Source organism: Belonocnema kinseyi, chromosome 9, assembly GCF_010883055.1.
Source record: "Belonocnema kinseyi isolate 2016_QV_RU_SX_M_011 chromosome 9, B_treatae_v1, whole genome shotgun sequence".
Classification (NCBI taxonomy): domain Eukaryota; kingdom Metazoa; phylum Arthropoda; class Insecta; order Hymenoptera; family Cynipidae; genus Belonocnema; species Belonocnema kinseyi.
Window position 1 is genome coordinate 15,351,119 of NC_046665.1, and position 15,395 is coordinate 15,366,513.

A 15,395-nucleotide genomic window follows, 5' to 3' on the forward strand; every position below is an offset into this window, starting at 1 on the left:
GGACGAGTACGACATATAAATTTGTTATTCTTTTAAAAATTGATATCCGACGGATCTAATATTGAAAACGATTATGCTGAATAAATGTTTAGTTCTTTCGAAAATTAATACGAGGGAGCTTCCAAGGTCACTGATTATGCATCCTATGTAGCGGACGAGTATGATAAATAAATTTTTAATTCTTTTAAAAATTGGTGTAAGGAGAATTTTCGATTACGAATCCGATTACAATATGACGGACGAGTATGCTTAATAATTTTTTTGATTATTTTCAAAATTAGTATGAGGAAGTTTTCAAGGTCGCTGATTACGAATCAGAAATAAAAAATTCAAACATACAAAAATGGCGGACGAGTCAAAAATTTAAAATATAAAATGTTGAGTTTAATATGGAGGACGGCTTACCTGAAAACATATTTTATCCTAACATTAATTGACATAAGGGGTTTTCTGAGGTCACTGATTACTAATAAAAACTCTAAATTATTAAAATATATTTATTAAAAGATTGGAAAGTAAGAGATAAATAAAAATCATACATGTTTCCATTTTCGTCAAAAGAGTATTCATATCCAATTTCTGAACACGCACTAGGTCCATGAGAAAAAATCTCCATCATTTCGATATCAGGTGCAATTAATAGTGTAGTTGCTTCTAATAGCAACGAAATGAATTTTTTAATGGGTAATTTACGCAGGCCAGGAAGGAGTGGGTCAGATGTGAGTAGTAAACGTAGGAAAATGTCTTCCATAGGTTTTTTACGTAAACAATTACGGGTCAAATCTTCCTTGAATATTTTAATATATTTATTACAGGATTCTTACGCCTCTTCTGAAATTTGTCCTACCTATGAGTATCAATGACGAAGTTATTATTTGTACCTCGTGGATTAGGTACAGATGGGGGCATGTAATGCAATGGATAACACAAAGTCGAGAGCTAACTACAAAGCGTAATCTTGAAAGCTAATTAATTTAATATCATAACCACCTGCAATCGCTTGCAAGATAACGTGGAATCTCTTGATCATATTCTTTTCAAATCCTGTCATAGATGATGAAATATCTACATTTTCAAAACAACAAAAAAAAATCGAGCAGTACCCCCGTCGTTTGTGCTACCGAAACAAAGTTTCTTCCTTTTTGTATGTTTTTTATTCATCTCTACCTTTTCTTTATCTTCACTACCGCGGGCTTGCCATTTTTCACATCTAGTTTATATTATACATGCAGAAAACATTCAAAGCATCTAATAGAGATGAACTTAATCGAATTTGTTGAAGACTTTAGAGGTTGATTCGCATAACTAACAACTTTGCGCAGATTCCGTACCTGTGATTCCATTACACACTTTTCTGTTTAGCATGATCAAAGCAAGTTGATAAGAAACGAAAATTCCTTTCCTATTTACAATTTTTTTGAAAGGGGCAAGATTATCAACTTGCTCTTGATTATTATCAACTTCAGTTACTGTTTCTTCAGTATTTTCATGGAGAAATTGAATTCTAGTAATACTACAAAAACGAAGGGAAGAAGGTCTAGGATTTTTCCATACTTAAGTCTTCGCATTTGCTACTTCGTGAATTGATATGACCTGTAACGGTACAAGAGGTGGTAAGAAAATATTGACATTATCAAATTTACCCACTTAATAATCAATGAATGTCTGCTTATATCTATTTTGACCCGAGATGCTGTCACAAACCCATTTCAACAGAATACGACCAATGGTCTTATCAATGAGATCCTGAGCTTTGAACTATGTTTTAGTTTTAGTTATAATTGATCTAATTTCGAAGGGTAGCATTTGAGTTTAGCCTTGTATACAGATTTATACGGCGATACAAATTTCAATGATTTTCCTTACTAATATACCGGAGACCTTGATACTATGATTTGAATCATTTATGCTCTATAATTAGTGAAACCACCAAATCAGGAGAGAGAGAGAGTACTCTCAGAAATAGATTTGAATGATTCCCTATATTTCCTACATCTGAAAGGACTTCCTAAAGCGACATCTTGAACGACTTTTGATGCATCCAACTTTTCAATCGATCGAATGCTTATTTGGTTAGCATAGCACCATTCTTTCACGTTTACCTGTGACTTTAAGTTCTCAGTCCGCCTTCATTTTATCCGATCACTACATATTACAAACCATAGTCTGCGCTTACCTGTAGGCACTCCCACTGCTGCACTCAAATCCTGCTTTTGTTTAATTTCTTTAAAGGATAAGAAAATATCGACACACTTAAGAAAATTTTCAAAGAATCTTTTTTCCGATCTCTTCACTTGGTGTAATTTTTTTTTTTTGCATTTCATAAGCCAATATTCGTATGCTGGATTTAGTCTTGTTTGACACAATAAATTGTCTTCATTTATCATATATTTCTCTACGTGTTAATATATTACAATTTCAATTGTTCATTATTGCCAGAAATGATTCCAAAAATGTTCTTGCACTGCAGATCCTGAAATATGATGAAAATATACAGTCTTCAGTCTTAGATAAATCTACTAAGCAGATGGGACAGTTGGTGGTGAAGCTTTCATCTCTAGATACTTCTGTAGAGCTACCAATATTTATAGAATGTTATGAGGAACAGTTTTAACGGACCAGATGAAGTGATCCCAGAACATTCTGCATCGGGTTCGCGATGAACTGAGTCTGATGCTGGCATGTCAGAATCTTTTTGAGTTCGTTGAGAAATAAAACTTTCATACCTGCAAGGCAGTCGATTACTCAAACTAAAAGTGGGACTTTGTAGCTTTAGTAAAGCGTTCTAAGCTCGAAAGGAAGTGCTGATATTTAGCGCGTTTTTCTTTCTCCTTTGTCGCGATATTACCATCGGCTGGTACTGAGAACTCAACCACGAAAATGATCATCGTCTTTAGATCTTGGAGCGCAATATCAGGCGTTGCAGCACTGATATGTTGAATGCTGGAGAACGAGTGATTTCAGTAGATCTTATACTAGTCATTCTCTGCAATGGACTCCAGTTGCCCCTAGAGTGATGGAGAGACCCGCCGATATCTCTTCAATACGTATAATGTCGTAGAATTGATCATGAAGGGGCTTGTCAGCAGGTTATCTTAGTAGAAGCGAATGTTCTGCTTCCTGTACACAACTTTTGAGCACCAAAGACCAAGCTTCTTTGCGGCTCAATCTGAGGCACGACAATAGATAATGCGACCCTATCACTCGAGAGCTCCGACTATTAGTCAGCTATGTTTTGCATTGGGCTGAATCTGCAGTACAGCGAATCATACGGTTACCTCACCAGTACCGCGCAGTGCAACCCACAAAAGGTTCCTTTCGAGTGGAGGCCATGGTTCAATTCGGAGTGGCAATAGGAATGAACCGAGAATTTCGTTTTAAATGGTCGGAGCAACTTACGAAGAAAATCCTGTCTGTTCACAAGGAAGCTCACCGGCACAAAGACGACACTTGCTGAGGTTACATTCAGTTCGAGATAGGATGAATAGATGCATGTTTCACATTCCTCCATATTGTCTTTACTTCATGTCTTAACTCGCTATACTTATGGATCTTCATTATATTGGTTGCTTGCAAATTTCGGTTATACAGACAAGCAATGTCGATGATGTAGACTCTTCCACCTTTTTTTCTCGAAGCATGATGTCAGTTTGATTGGCTCGAATGTAATAATCCGTCTGCAAAGTAACATTCCAATATAAGATTTAATCTTCGTTTTCAGAAACCGGAATAGGAATGTATCTATAGAAAGGCATCCATTCCATTAAGAATCCTAGGTTTAGGGGAAGCTCTTGATTTATAATGCCCGCTACAACATTATATCAGTGCGTATGTTCTCTTTAAGCCATTTCGCGATAGCCATCAATAATGTGCTCGAAGGATTCGTTGGTATCTACACATAATCGGCACCGGTTAACCACGTTTTGATATACGACGTGTTTGTGATCATTTCTCGTGCTGACAACCCTGTCCTAAACCACGATGATCAATTCTTCCATTTCTGGATAAAGAACAAACTTTTCAGCCAAATATTAGATGCCAATTCAAGGACGTGTAATTAAGATCCGATTTACAGATGGTGTTGTAAAGCGCAACATCTTTCTAGCTGTTAAAATTATCTCGCAACTTTATAACTTGTGACTTACACAGATTCTTCATATCTACAACGCTCCTACGCCCTTTGTGGCGTGGCAGAACTACTCTTTCCATCGCCGAATTACTGTGATGCATTCCGCGCTTCATCATTTTTAATCAGATGGTTCTGTTTAACCTTTCAAGGTTGGTTTTAGACCATTTCATGAGCTCAAAAAAGTACGTGAAGACAAGGATGACATAGGGGTTGATTGTTCTGATTGTTGCTGAGTTAAAAGAACTCATCCGAATCTATTTAGGCCTTGCAGTGAAGACAGTCGCTGGACTTTTCTTAACTATCGCATGCTGAATATTCGAGAATTCGTAGATAGTGTATTTATATGATTCACCCCCAGGAATTCCTTCGATGCCATTTTTGAAGTCATCCTTTAACTCTGTTGTCTCTAATTCGCCTCTGGTTAAATGCACTGTTCTGCATGAGACATGCTATTCAGTGTTTTGCTGAATGGATTCAAGGCTGAACAGAACCATAATGCACTGAAGGAGACTCATTGAAAGATATACTTTCTGAAGGGGTCGACCATTCAATAGTGGTATTCTGCTGTGACACCGCACCAACCGTTACCTCAATAGATCTAGTAAGAACATTCCTTAAAAAGTAATGAAGTTTACAGTACGCTTTGTTCATTATTATTGCACTACATGTCTTAATTTGTTCGGAATCATTTACGTTACATCTGCACTGCACAAATTACTCATTATGGAATTAGAAATAACTCAATCATCATCCATCGCACCCTATGCAGACACGAGGGACATTCCTTCATGGTATATGTGTAAGGTTTCATTTCCTGTAACTTTTATCTTGTTCTTTTCTCACCTGCCAAAAACGCATTGGAAACTCGGACTATCTAAGTGTTTGCCGTTTTGAAGATTATCCACGTCGAAGTCTTCTTTTGTCATTAGAGAACTGCTGCGATCCTTAGATCATAATGCAATAGTAATATCCGCTAAATAAATTTCTTCTGGCATATGCTCCCTCATGCTGGTCCCACCGCTCGATTTCTTTCAATTTATCGGACATCGTTTTTCCTATTAGAAATGTACCTTTAAAAGCTATTTGGTCTTCCGATTAGTAATGTTGTCGATGTTAGCTAGACACCAATTCCTTAAGGCTCTTTTCAAATGTGAGCTAGCATTTTCGAATGGGGCTTCTTCCATTTATTTGAGAAACGCTGCTGTTCATTCAAATTACTTTAACCATGCTTTTGCACTAGATGCTTTTTTCAACCCATCAAATTCTGCGATGATTGTGGCCATTATAGTTGAAATAAATCTAAACATCTCATAATTTTTTGGAGTATTTTCTTGGGCTAAATCCACACATGTATTTTCTGATTCACCAGAATTACTATTCAAGGTCTCAACTCCTTCTTGATTATCATTCAACTTCTTTTAATGTCCAAATAATAGCGTCACAGTAGAAAAAAATTATGTGTAGTCCCACTTAATCAACTTTCAACGTTATCTTTTAAATTTACCGGTTTAAAATTTCTTTTCTTAAAACTTTTCTTTTCAGCAAAAGACTCGGGAATCACCTTTAGATCCCACGTCTGAAAAAGGGTTAGAGTCCAATTGATTTAGGTTTAAATATTAGGATTATGCCGAATTCTCAATTATATTTTTAAGCTTCCATATGAGTTTTGGTAATAAATTGGTTTATGAGTTATTCAGTAATAATTAATTGAATTACTACTCACAAAGAGTTTTCATATAAGAATTTAAAAATTATAATACGGGTCTGTGTTTTTTAAACCAGCATCAAAATATCTTGCGACAATACTTTAGATACTATCAAAATATCAGATGTCAGATGTTTATAAAGTTATAGTTAACGTTTTGTTCTTTTTACGACCTAATGTTCATGTTCGATGAATCGTATTACTGGACTTTTAATAAGTGAACTTGTTTTTTAATATTAAAAAGTATGTAATTTAGAAGAAGCGAAAATAACCGTATATTACATGTGTCCAAAATTTGTAAAATATAAATATATGTACAGGGTGCCCCAAGAGTATTTTCGTTCTTTGTAATAACGGATAAACAAAAATCAAATCGCAAAGTTCCAACATATTTTTGGGTCCGGTGCGCATTTTGCGTACGAAAGGGTATTGGAACTATATGCAGTTGAACAGTAAGCTGCGAGCACGCATGACACCCAATAAGCAACATCTCCTACAAAGGTAAATTCACTTTGCGTCGAGCATTAAAAAAAAGCGATATGAATGTTTTTGTCTGTTTAGGTCGGATGGACTCAAGTTTTATTGAATCGTAAAATAACTTCGCAAACAACATTTTTTTATTTGAACACGTTCGAGATCAAATGTTGGCTGACCGAAATTTGGTGTATAGAAAAAATGTAAATGTAGGCTAAGTTTTCCGAAATTTGTTCAGCGTAACACAAAGAATGCACTGAAAGCATGGAATTCTTTTCAAATATTTCCAAATTCATCAACGTTGATCTACGGTGCGCTACTGCTGAATTAGGGTACACTCGTTTCTTTTTTAATTCTGAAGAATTCTGTAGAAGTATTTGAAATCCATTAAAATATGTTTAATTCTTCTAAAATCTTTAGAATTCACGTTGAGTTATTATAAATTCTTTCAAGTCTTTTGAATTCTTTAGAATTTTCTCGATTCCTTAGACTTCACATTTTATTTTTGCTATGAACTATTTTCACATTCAGTAACTTTGGTCAACGGGTTAACTGCTACTGGATTAGTATGCACACTTTTTTTTAATTTTTCAGAATTCTGTATAAATCTTTTAATTTAATTGAAATCCTTTGAATTCTTTTACAAGCTTTTGAATTCTCATGAAATGTTAAAAATACACGTTTAATTATCAACATCAAAATTTGTCACATGGACGCGATCAACATCAAAGATTGTCAGAATAATAAACTATAATATCTCATCATCGCCACTAAGATGTATTGAAAATGCAACCATACGAGCTAAACAATTCAAAGGTACCAAGTTTGGCACACCTGCCCTACCATGAAACCAAAAATTTACAGTATAAAATACAGGCACCTTTAGCAAATTTTGATTTGAAATGGAAAATTTTGTACTTAAAAAATCCTATCTCAATCTAAACTAAGTGATATACCCATAAACATACATACGTGTAAGAAAAAAAACTGTAACCGATCAACATGCATGATATGATACAATTAAAGAAAAATTGGACTTTTACCACTGATGACAAATGATGATTTATCTTTTAACTTCTCTGCACTAAAAATCACTTTGGTAATGAAACTGGAAGAATTAGTAAAACCGTATTTTACTCACCTGTATTCCATGTTCGGGGGATTCGCTTCTGCACGGCATCTAAATCTAAGTTCTGATCCTTCTATAATCCTGCTGTTTTTTGACAAACCGGAACGAATCTTCAACGAAACTTTCGGAGCGTAACGTACCTATTTATTGAAAAAAAGTTTTGAAAAGGGTATAAGAGACATGTGAACAAACCAGTACTTGAACAACATCAAGAATAGGGGACTTACTCCTGAAGTGACACCACTTAAAAAAACAAAGTTCTCCCAGCGGACTCAAACTTCGGCAAAGTGTATTCCTACTGAGTGTCAACTTATGATTCAAAATTTTCCCACTGGGGCAAATATTTACCGAGAGATAGAAGCTAACAGAAATTGAGGAGGGGGTTACCTTCGAATTCAGCGACTTGTAACTCTTTTCATATCAATAAGTCACATTTTTTTCTTCTACACTTTCTACGATTTACAACTCTATTCATATTTGTAAAGAAACTGGACTTCTACAGTACCCGTAGGATTTTTAACGCGTCTTTCAATTAAAAGAATCATTTTTTGAAAAAATAAATACTTGACCTTTAAACACGATGATCTAACAATAATTTGACTTTTTTGGAATGTTAAGTATTTTTAAATTTTATTTCAGGCTTAAAATTAGGCGAAGATATTTTACTTCAAAAGTGCTAAGGTGACGAAATGCAATGACAATTATTTGCTAAGGCAAATAACCGTTAGGTACTCTGGCGGGATCCATGACGTCGGTGCTCGTTCACGAGCACTCAAAGCATCAAATTGATACCGTAGAAGACCAATTTTCTTTTACAAATATTAATAAAGTTTAAAATAATAGAAACAGATGGTTCCCTCAAAAAACCACTTAACGGTTATTTTGATCAACAAAAAAATGTGGACCCAATTGTTAATCTCTTGATAAGAAACAATGCATTAAAAAGGATTAAACTGATTTTAAATATGGCGAGGTTTACAAGGCCTTGAGTACGAATGAATGTAGTTTTCTTTCGCTTACGTTTTAAGTCATATGTACATCAAATATTGGCACCACACTTCAATCCTGTTTAATCATATGCTAATTTTTGTCAACAAATTAATACTTTTCATTCTGTTGAAGAGGATACAAACTAAAAGCAATTTAATCCTGTTGAATGCCATAACATAAGGTCGAATGTTGCAGTCAATTTAAAATTGTCATTCTGTAGGACTAAACTTTGTTAAGTTTAAGTACAATTGAAGAACTTTGTTCTTTTTTTAGGTAGGATCACTTCAGAAATAATCCCCCAAATGCTGATTCGTTTTTTAAAATGATCAGTTCGTTTATTTAGAAAATCCTGAAAAGATATTGCAAAATATGTAAAAATAAAGTCTTTTGTATAAATGCAGCCACGTTTTTACATGACACGATAGAATAACTGCCTGATAGTTATGTATCAACAAGAACAGTAGCAACTATATTTTGTTAGTCCCCTGTCACTCTAACCTTAAATTTTTAATCTTCACTATTTACAAAATATATTATATTTAGCTTATAGTTCGAATTTTAAATGAAACCTATTCACTTCATTACACTTTCATACTTAATGAGAACTTATTTTTTGTTTTATTTTGGGGGTGTAGAGTCCTGGAAATTCTTATAGAGCCAGCCCTATCCAACTTCCAAGCTTTTGTATGAATGGCATCCGTAATTCTATATTTCCTAGCGGTAGTATCTACAAAATTCGGCAGAAAGCGCACCTGCGGCTCATAAACAGTTTATAACTATCTCTTATAGCACAATAATATGAATAACTAAAATATTACTTTTTTACACTACAAATGAATGTTAAATCTATTACAATAAATTCACAGACTATCAAACATAAATTTTACGAGAAACATCTGAGGACATAATAATAGCGATAGAAAAAATATATTAAAATACAAAAATTTCTCCACACTGTGTCAAAGTGATATTAAAATCAAAACGATTACTAATTAATAATAATGTTATTGACAAAAAAGGAAGTGCTATACTATTTGCACCAATATATTATAAGTAATCAATCACATAGATATTTACTTATCTTTCATTTCATGATATTTTTTCTCATTAAATGACAATAATCTCAACTAAAATTCATGCTGAAAGTTTGAAAAATATGATTACTTCGTTAAGATTGTAAATAAAATTTGTAAAAAATTTAAAAAAAGGTTTGTATCAAAAAATGATAGTTTTTGAAAAAATCCTTTTACTTCGATGCTCTTTCTTTTCTTGTTGATTTTTTCGGAAAACTAACTGACAGTGTAAAAATAAAATTTAAAGCGAGCAAAGGAACCGTGTAGAGGCCGCAGCTGCGCTCTCTATCGGAATTTTTTCGTATTGCCTCTGCTTTCACTGCTTAACTATGAAAAAATTAGTCGGTTATACTTGAGGCTTCAAAACTTTATCTCTTGAAAAACCTTCACATTTGACGGTAAATTGCAAATTAGAGTTTTATTTAATTTATTTTATAAATTTTTCTTTAGCTGTAATTGAAGATGCTTCAATATAATTTAATTATCTTTTGTGTAATCGTGGCTTACGCATAAGCTGCTTGCTGAGAGGCGAGCTGATAGAACATATTTGTTTGACTTTGTTACATTAAAGTAACATTTTCAGCTGGATCTCTGAACTCGGTAAAGTGTCATCTTATAAGAACACGGTTTTTTTAATGACAGATTAAGGGCTGCCGACAAACAGCCTAATCTTGCGAATAAGAGTATAGATGTGAAGAATAGTGCACTTAAGTCGCGTGGCAACTCCATACAGAGTACATCCTCTACTCAGGACAGGCCTCCGGTCCCTTCTGGTGGTCCTTTCAGGGGTTTCACTCCTAGGAAAATAAATCGGCAATCCCTAAATACTTACAATAGTCCGGGCAATGGAAACTCGAAAAGAACAAAGAGTCCGAATAGATCAGGGGGTGAAGGGGGAACTATGGAATATCCTTACACTAAAACCAAATACAGGCGATTTATTGATGGCTCCGGTTTCATCGCCATAGGGAACACCTCAGCTGTTATGGACTAGGGAGGAGGAGGATACAGGTTTTTGGTTTTTAGATACATCTCCCTCTCCGTTTATAGTTTTGATGGAAAGTACTAATCCTTACAAACGGATAGGTAGATACGATCAATTGAGTCTTGCTGATAAAATCAACGAGCTTCTTTCTGATGGCAGGAGGATCTTAAGAAACGGTCAGAATAAAGTTAAAATATTCTGTGACGATTGGCGGGATGTAAATATTCTCTTGGATTCTGCAGTTTTTTTGCAGGTGAGTCTTAAATTGTTCATACCATCATCCCTGAATAGTAAAAATGCTTTTATCGGGAATGTTGATCCAAAATATTCTCCTTTCAATGTTTTCAATCGAGCGGATTTCTCATTTAAGGATTGCATCCTGCCTATTAGAAGGAGCACCAATCCCAATAAGACCCTCTCTGATACGATCAAATTAACACTGTCTTCTTCAAGCATACCGAAAAATATCTAATTATCGGGATATGAATTTCTTATGACTCCGGTGATTCCCTCTCTGATTCGTTACCATGGATGTAAGAGGTTTAGACATGTTGCTAGCCAGTTGCGTGGCACTAGACCGGTGTGTGAGTTTTTTGGTGAACTTCATCACACAAATTCCTGCCAAAATCGATTAAGGGGGGTCTATTGTGTTTATTCTTTTGAATTTGAGATTATGAAATATAGATTTCTGCATAATTGTGGCTTCAGACGGAGGAGCTCAAGTTCTATAATCATGAATTGTTAGCAGGATGTAATACCATCTGATCCTGTTATTAATATTTCAACAACTAAAACTAGATCAGAGGGTACATTTTTAGGTCAGAATACTATATCTAATCGTCAGGAATACCAACTGTATGGATAATATGAAAACCAAAATCCTCTTATTAGCATAACATCGCGAGATAGAGAAAAAAGTTTGAAAAAAGTATTGTAGTTTTTAATTTATTTCAAAGTGGTTCAGAAAATACACATTTACAAATGTCCGTTGAAAACCGAGAGCGAGTGGTCACGATGAGATTGTGTACCTCAAAGCCTACAGAGCTTTGAGAAACTTAAGCTTTAACTAAACATAATTAAGTAGAAAATTCAAAATATGAAGACGCATATGAATACTGCGATCTAAAAGAGATCTTTTTTATAAAGTTTCATTCAGGCATTCCAGGTGCAAAGAGTAAATATTCAAGCGCGAAACGCGAGGTAACCCATTATCGAGCGAGAAGCAAACCGCGAGCATAGCACGCCATGAGAATGTGCCCGCTAAGCGAGCAGATTTTTTTACTTTATGACGATACCGCTTTATGTGACAAATGTATTTGAAGGTACCATTCGCTGATGATATAACAGATTCATTTGAAATAATTATTTGTATTCTAGGTCGAAAAAATATTTTGTTTTGACATTTATTGAATGCAATAAAAATATTTAATTTTAGAATTTAAATCCAGCATCCATAGTATCGAAAAATTTCTTAATCACAATTATATCATTTCTAATTAAGCAGTGTTAAAAGATTTCAACGTGATCTTCTTTCTTCCGCGGTCGCGGTGACTTTAGTCCGTGCATGGCCCTGGGTCTCGTTCACGTGCACCTGCACGTCGACTGTACAATGTACTTAGGTCGGGCGAGAGGAGACTCAGTACCGCCCTACCCACGGTTCGGGTTACTCCTGTATTACGCTCGTATCTTTTTTGTGAATTGTATTTGTGGCATTGTGCTTTTAAATTAACATTAGTGAACAAATTTTGACTGACTTTTTTCTGAGTATCTTTAGTCATTGACTTAAGGTACAATAAACGTATTATTTACTGTTAAAACAGTGTTAATCAGCTGACTTTTTGAAGTCCAAAATTGCACAAACAGAAATGTTACAGAATGCCGTCTGTTAAATTTTCAGTGATTCGAAATATTTACGCTGCGGTTTCTTATTGTGTATTTATTTAAAAAGAAAAACGGAAATAAATTTGATTTAAAAATCGCGCGCTACAGAGGCGGTCCGTGTTCCGGTTGCACCTACAGATTAGAAACGAATCTCATCATCCCAACTCTCCCTCGACCGCGCTACTGAGATTCAGAGCTTAAAATTTGGTGCTTTAACTTTTTTGACCTGTAGCTTGTGAGGATGGCTTTTTCATCGATTTTCAACTCGTAGGTTTAGCGCAATGGTTAAGACTCCCGACTGCTAGGCGATAGATTTAGGTATAGACGTTGGTTTCATACGCCGTAGCGTTAGAAATTTTATTTGTAATATAATGTTTAAAAATGTAATATATGTATTCGCTCTGAACATTACTATTAATATTTAAATTTAAAATACTCGCCATCAATTAATATTTATTTTTTAAATACGTTTTTTTCATATCGTAAGGATATAGCAGTACGATACTAGTTAGTACTAGCACAGTACTGTGCGTATTGTGAATTTCCTATTGGAGTAGTACTGCGCCAGTACCGATATTCAGTGATAGACCAGCACTGGCAGCCCAGTACAGAATAGCGTTATCGCCCCACAGTTATTCCAGTACAGGTGCCAGCACTGACATAAAAAAACCATGATGGCTTCATAATGGCAACCGTGAAGGCTCCATGCTGACAAATATTCTTTCTATATACTATACAGTCAGAAAACTAATTACATGAATTCTCTTTTATATTATTTTATTAAAGTTATAAAAAAGACTGTTTGAACAAATAAAACTATTGAAACGAATCAAAATTTGTGGACCGCTCTAGTGCTACACCTTCTGGTTAGCCACGTTTTTCATGAATTTATCTCCACATAGTTCCAATTGTCCGTACATTCATGTCGTTCATGATAGTTGTAAAAACCTTATACAGCATATTCAGGCAAGTTACTGGCCTGTAGTTCCTTGAGTTAGACAAGTCGGCAGGTTAATTATTTACACAATTTGAGTCATGCTGAAGGCCAGTGTCAGGATAAGAGTACATAAAAACGATTTTTCGACATTTGTTACAACGAGCTATGGCTTTGTCGCGGAGTTACAAACCCAAAATACCTTGAATCATGTTTAATTTGATATTTTGTAACAAAATATCAATAATTTGTTCATATGCAAATCCCGAAAAGTAAATATTGATAACTCAAGTACAAAATACACGAGTTTTAATTAACATATTTTGAAGGTTACAACATTTTTGAAGCGAGATTTTATTGTGTCAGATTTTTTGCGAAACAAAGGCCTTTTATTATTGAGAAAGCTCAACTCTTGCGCACCCCGCCGTATCAATACTGCAGTACCTCGCGCTAACAGATAGAAAATACGCAACTCGTAGTGACGGTTTGAAAATACGTAGCTCGCGGTAGCAGACATGAAGTAACGAACACAAGAACTATACTATTTCACTTACAAAACACCACTGATCTGTTCCAAACACAAATTTTAGGCTATATTTAATTTCTCAAAGATTACACGATCCCTAATAACACTTCATTAGTGAGACGATGGTCGTGGGGGGCTAAAACGTAGGCGTTGGACCCACTCCGTTGGCTTGCGAGTTCTATTACCGCCTCGCACTATGGAAGAGTCTCGACGATCCAAGCGGTGAACACTAGCCTAGCATGGGATTTGTTCATCTCCGGAGAGTCGTGGGACTGGTACCTCTAGAGAAAATGGTTTTCGCTAAGTACTTAAAGCTGCTGCTCTTGGTGGTTCTTAAACCTTAAACTACAGGTCCCCCTCTCACCGCCAAGTAAGTGTGTGTGTGTGGGGTGTGTACAGGAATAGGTAAGAAGGCGCAAGAAAAATGTAAACCATCAGGGGAAAAATTAGAAGCTTCTATTCTAATAACACTTCATTACCTCTTAAATTATTACATTTGAATTGTCCATACTAATTAAACTTTTAACATGATCACTTGCAAAATTGCAGTTTGCGACTTCTGTAGTTCCTATCTGTAACCACAGGTTACATATTTTGTATCTGTGACTATGAAATGCATAGTTTCTACTTCTAGTTATATTCTAATTGATTTATCTGGTATTTGGTGGTTATCCTCATCCCAATCATCAAGTTTTTAAATTAGATTCTAAATAGAAAAACAATCTTTAAAGAGATAAGTTATTAGATAACTTATATTCAATTATATTGGCCATTTCTTATGCCTATGATGCTGGTCTAAGTACTGTTTTTTTGGAGTGGTGTCACGTGAGTGTGGGCAGAAACTTACTTCTACTCCTTAGGGAGCAAAAATGTGATGTCAAAAATATAAGATTGATATACTGAAACTGATGCGCAAAATTCCTCAAATCTACATTCCATTGCTACCTAAATCAACATGTACAATAGGGTATATATTTGAAAAACGAGTACTTCACATACATAAAGAATACAAAAAGTTATTAACCTACCTCTACTCTAAGCTTAGCATTTTGTGGAGTTCGGTCTGCTGCGTTTTGACTTTGACAAGTGAACGTTGTGTTGTCATGTTCCTTTCGTGGCATGACCGTTAAAACAGACCTTACATTAGACAGTGGGCCATCTTGAAATTGTTCATATTTCGTTTGAATGCCATTGTGCAACACGTTTCCGAGTCCATCAATCCACGTAATCTGTAAACAGAACATAATTTAACAAGATCTTCAAAAATAAACAAAAAATAAAAATGAAACTGCATCTTTAAAGGTATTGAATAATAATCCTGGAAATATTATTATATACAGCTCTGTAGCCGTATATTTTATATGTGTTCCAGGCAAAGTATATAATCCAGGAATTATATATAATGCCCGGCCATGTGAAGCAAAGTAGTAATTGAATACTTATTATAATTAAAAATTTGTCATGAGAACAACCGCAGGATTTCGCCAGGAGCGGGTGCTAATCTGAAAAATTGCACCCGCTTCCAGCGAAATCGCGGTAAAATTTCAGCCACAACCACGTCTCACAACC

At 35.0% G+C, this 15,395-nt stretch overlaps 2 protein-coding genes across 10 annotated transcripts in view; one reads left to right on the forward strand and one right to left on the reverse strand.

Annotated features, from left to right (window-relative positions):
- The window catches only part of LOC117179929, a 1,200,486-nt gene that overhangs the window by 440,062 nt on the left and 745,029 nt on the right, over positions 1-15,395 (forward strand). The window lies entirely within an intron of this gene.
- The window catches only part of LOC117179928 (irregular chiasm C-roughest protein-like), a 164,437-nt gene that overhangs the window by 124,663 nt on the left and 24,379 nt on the right, over positions 1-15,395 (reverse strand). Inside the window, exons 3-4 of the mRNA XM_033372153.1 lie at positions 14,855-15,055; positions 7,450-7,577 (exon numbers count right to left, since the gene is read on the reverse strand). Of these exons, the coding sequence (XP_033228044.1) occupies positions 7,450-7,577; positions 14,855-15,055 (329 nt within the window). The remainder of the gene's footprint in view (positions 1-7,449; positions 7,578-14,854; positions 15,056-15,395) is intronic.